Source organism: Anopheles cruzii, unplaced genomic scaffold (assembly GCF_943734635.1).
Source record: "Anopheles cruzii unplaced genomic scaffold, idAnoCruzAS_RS32_06 scaffold02310_ctg1, whole genome shotgun sequence".
Classification (NCBI taxonomy): domain Eukaryota; kingdom Metazoa; phylum Arthropoda; class Insecta; order Diptera; family Culicidae; genus Anopheles; species Anopheles cruzii.
In genome coordinates, this window is record NW_026455895.1 from 1 (window position 1) to 3,377 (window position 3,377).

The following is a 3,377-nucleotide window of genomic DNA, read 5'->3' on the forward strand; positions in this document are numbered from 1 at the left end:
CGTGCCTATGCCCTCGCCGGGCATCCCTAATTCTATGCCCTTGCCGGGCCGGGTATTGTTTCGGGGTAGCTTGGGATCGGCTATTACTACCACGTCACCGATGGCAGCCGCTAACGGCGTCGCTAGATTGTCCGGGTTCATTTTAAGCTTAGTGGACAGTAAAATCGCAGCCACGCGCACGAAGTCGAGAACGAAGCGCGAAGTGGTCGCCGTAAACATGCTCGACGCCGTCAGCAGCATAGCATAGTCGAAGACAAACTCGCCGCTCATGATCGAACCGATGGTGGACGCAAAGATAGACACAATGAACGCCGCCACGATCGCTTGGGGCCGCATAACGGCGGGCACGCTAGGGGAGCAGCTTCTCGCCAGCCCGGAGAGGTGGCGAGACATCGCTCGGGGGTGCCGGGAAATAATGGAGGTGCTGCGCGCTGGATGGGACGCGCACCGAGGGAGGCCAACACGGGCAACGCAACCCCGCCCGTGAAAACGGGCTGAGGAGGAGGAGCACAAGCGCCCAGGCGCCAGGCGTTATAGCTCGACCGTCGAGCTAAGCAGCCCCCCCAAGGATAGAACCTCGCGAGGCCGAATCCAGGGGGGGTGAAGTTGTGCTGTGTTTAGTGTATAAGTGTTATGTAATGTTAAAAATAAATACACTAAACACTCAATGTTTAAAAAAAAAAAAAAAAAAAAAAAAAAAAAAACGATCGCTTGCACCTGTACCAGCGCTATGTTGCCAAGGACCATTCCGCCGCTCGGGTGGTTGGGATCACCACCACCTCCGACCGCATCTCTTCCTGCCGCGTCACCATCGCCATCGCCACTGGCATTGTCCAGCTGCGCCCGCTTCGCCACGGCCATCGCGTCATCACCCCCGCCGACATCCAGACCAGCCAGGCTGCCGGTCCCGGTACTGCTGATACCGCCCCGGTGGTCCGTCTCCGACGATGCGATCGACGTCGTGATGATCGAGGTTGGTGAACCGCTCGCCGATAATGGATGATTCGGAGACTCGTCCGCTCCATCACCGTTGTTGCCTTCGTCACTCCGAGACTGAGCTGCTACTACGTTCTGCCTCTGGTTGGTGCCTCCACAGACGGTCCATCCTAGGCGGGACTTGACCGCTACCGGCGTGTTTGCTGCGCCCTCTCGACATTTCATTACCAGCCCTACTTGAAGGTGCCCAATTCCGATGAGGAGTCTTGGGCGGGCATTTGAGTACGTGTCCAGTGGCAGGCCCCGCAGGTGGGGGTAATGGGCTTGTAGGGCTTTGCCGTCGAGCGATTGCTCCGGCAGGTCCAGTTTCCGCACCGTCTTCACTCCGGCCAGAGTATACTGGTGCCCCTGTAGCTTGCCCGACACCGTCAGTGTCACGCTGCGCGATGCCTTCTCCACGCGAGTGACCCCACCCGTCCATTGTAGGTGTAGGGGCTGGCTGGGCCCCTCGAGGCCGAGTTCATCAGCGAGCCCGTCCTCCACCAGCGTGAAGGACGACCCTTCGTCCACGAAGGCCACTGCCGTAACCGGTCCGCTCTTACCGTATAGTGTGACGGGATGGTACCGAAACCGGGGGCTGGCATTGCAATCCTCACAGGTTTGAACGCAGTGCGTTGCGTGCTCTCCTGCGGCTGACGACGGCTCGCTAGCGGTGGCCACCGTAGGCGTTCCTTCGCGGTGCAGTAGGGCGTGGTGTTGTTCCGTACACCCCTGGCTGCCACATGACCGAGCTGTGCATGGGCCCTTATGCCGACGCAGGCAAACGAAGCACAGGCGACTCGCCCTGGCGACCTTCCACCGGTCCTCTATGCTCGTGTTGATGAAGCGGCCGCATCGATCTACCGCACGGCATACCCCTCCGCAACCGGCACACGTATTTGCCGGCGGAGTGGGCGTGCGGTTTGGTGAGGCCGTTCTGGGAGCGGGGAGCGGTCCCTGGCGTGTGGCCTGACTCTCCGATCTCATCTCCGGCGGTGAGTCCTTGCTTTGTGTCCAGGAGAGGGGGCTGAGGGTTTCTGCTGTCGCGTACAGCCATCGGCTGAATGTGGTAAGGTTCGACGCCTCTCCAGGCGACTGCATCACCCACATTTGCTGCAGCGAGATGGGCAACTTCCCCAGCAACTGGTGTAATAGGGTGCTGTTGTGGCAGTACTCCTGTGCCCCGCAAATTCCGATATTTTCTACGCAGTTCTGCACCGCTACCGCGAAGTCGATGAGCGCCTCCCATTGTCCTTCCCGGACCGGCGGCAGTCGGTTCATCTTTTCGGTGAGCAGGTGCACTATCCGCAGGGGGTGACCGAAGCGCATCTTCAGCGTGGCGATCACTCTTTCCACGTTGTCGGGGTGAAGTAGGAGGCACCTCACCGTCTCGAGCGCCTTCCCGCGCAAGCTCCTCTCCAACCGCATGAGGTTTTCGTCTGCGGTGAAGCCACACCTCAGTGTGCTTCGGTTGAAGGAGGCGAGGAAGGTAGGCCACTGTTCCACGTTGCCGTCGAAAACGGGTAACTCCTTCGAGGCGGCACCTTGTCGCGCGGCCACCTGTGACCGCGACAGTTGGAGTTCGCCCGCTGAGTCTCCCCAGTTGTCGTAAAATTCCGGGTCGGTAGCCATCCGGATCGCGGTTGAGCTGGCTGGCGGCCGACGGGCTGGCTCAGCCGGGCTCTCTCGGGGGCTCTCTCGGGGACTCGGGCAGTGACGCACTGGGTGCCGTGGTACGCTGGCCCGGTCGCTCGTGTTCGTTCGCGACGAGACGGGTACGGATGATTTACCCTCTAACAGTGTGTGTTGTCGCTCACGGAGCTCGTCCAGCCGTCTCTGGAACTCTCTCTGCTGCAGCTGGATTTCTCTTTCTAGGAGCTCCAGCTCCAGCAGCTTCCTTTCGTTGGCCTCGCGTTGCTGAGTGCTTGTCGAGCCTCCCACGCTCAGCGCGATCTTCGGCGTGGGTGCTCTCGCGCTCAGCGCTGGCCGCTGTTTTGGGGTCAGCGCCCCGAGCTGTCCCTGCGGCGGCGTCTTAACCTTGCCCGCTTTCCTGCGGGTTCTTCGTGGTCCTTTTGGCGCCTTCGCCGGGGGTGCTTGCGCCTCTGCCGAGTGCGGTGTCGTCGCGCTCGCCTTCGCACTCGTTCCACTCGCCTTTGCACTTGTTCCGGCCTTCGCCGCACTGCCCGGGAGATCGTCACTTCCCGCCATCGCTTCCAATTTTAAACTTCGCGCGCGAACTCACTAAGCGTACGCACTATCGTTTGCCCTTACCGGGACTTGGTTCGTTTTCCCTTGCCGGGTTTTGATTTGTTTTACCTTTGAGTGTTACTAAACACTCTCGGATATAATTTTGAGTGTTGGTAATAGTCAAACACCGCGACCGTTCCGTATCTTGAAGTCCT

The 3,377-nt window shown here is 60.1% G+C and overlaps 1 protein-coding gene across 1 annotated transcript; it reads right to left on the bottom strand.

Moving 5' to 3' along the window:
• Window positions 1–1,028: 1,028 nt before the first annotated feature.
• On the bottom strand, window positions 1,029–1,509 carry LOC128276740 (uncharacterized; the record flags this gene model as incomplete). The annotated part of the gene is made up of 1 exon (XM_053015200.1): window positions 1,029–1,509. A coding segment is annotated over one exon (481 nt), but the record flags the coding sequence as incomplete, so codon positions are not given.
• Window positions 1,510–3,377: the final 1,868 nt, after the last annotated feature.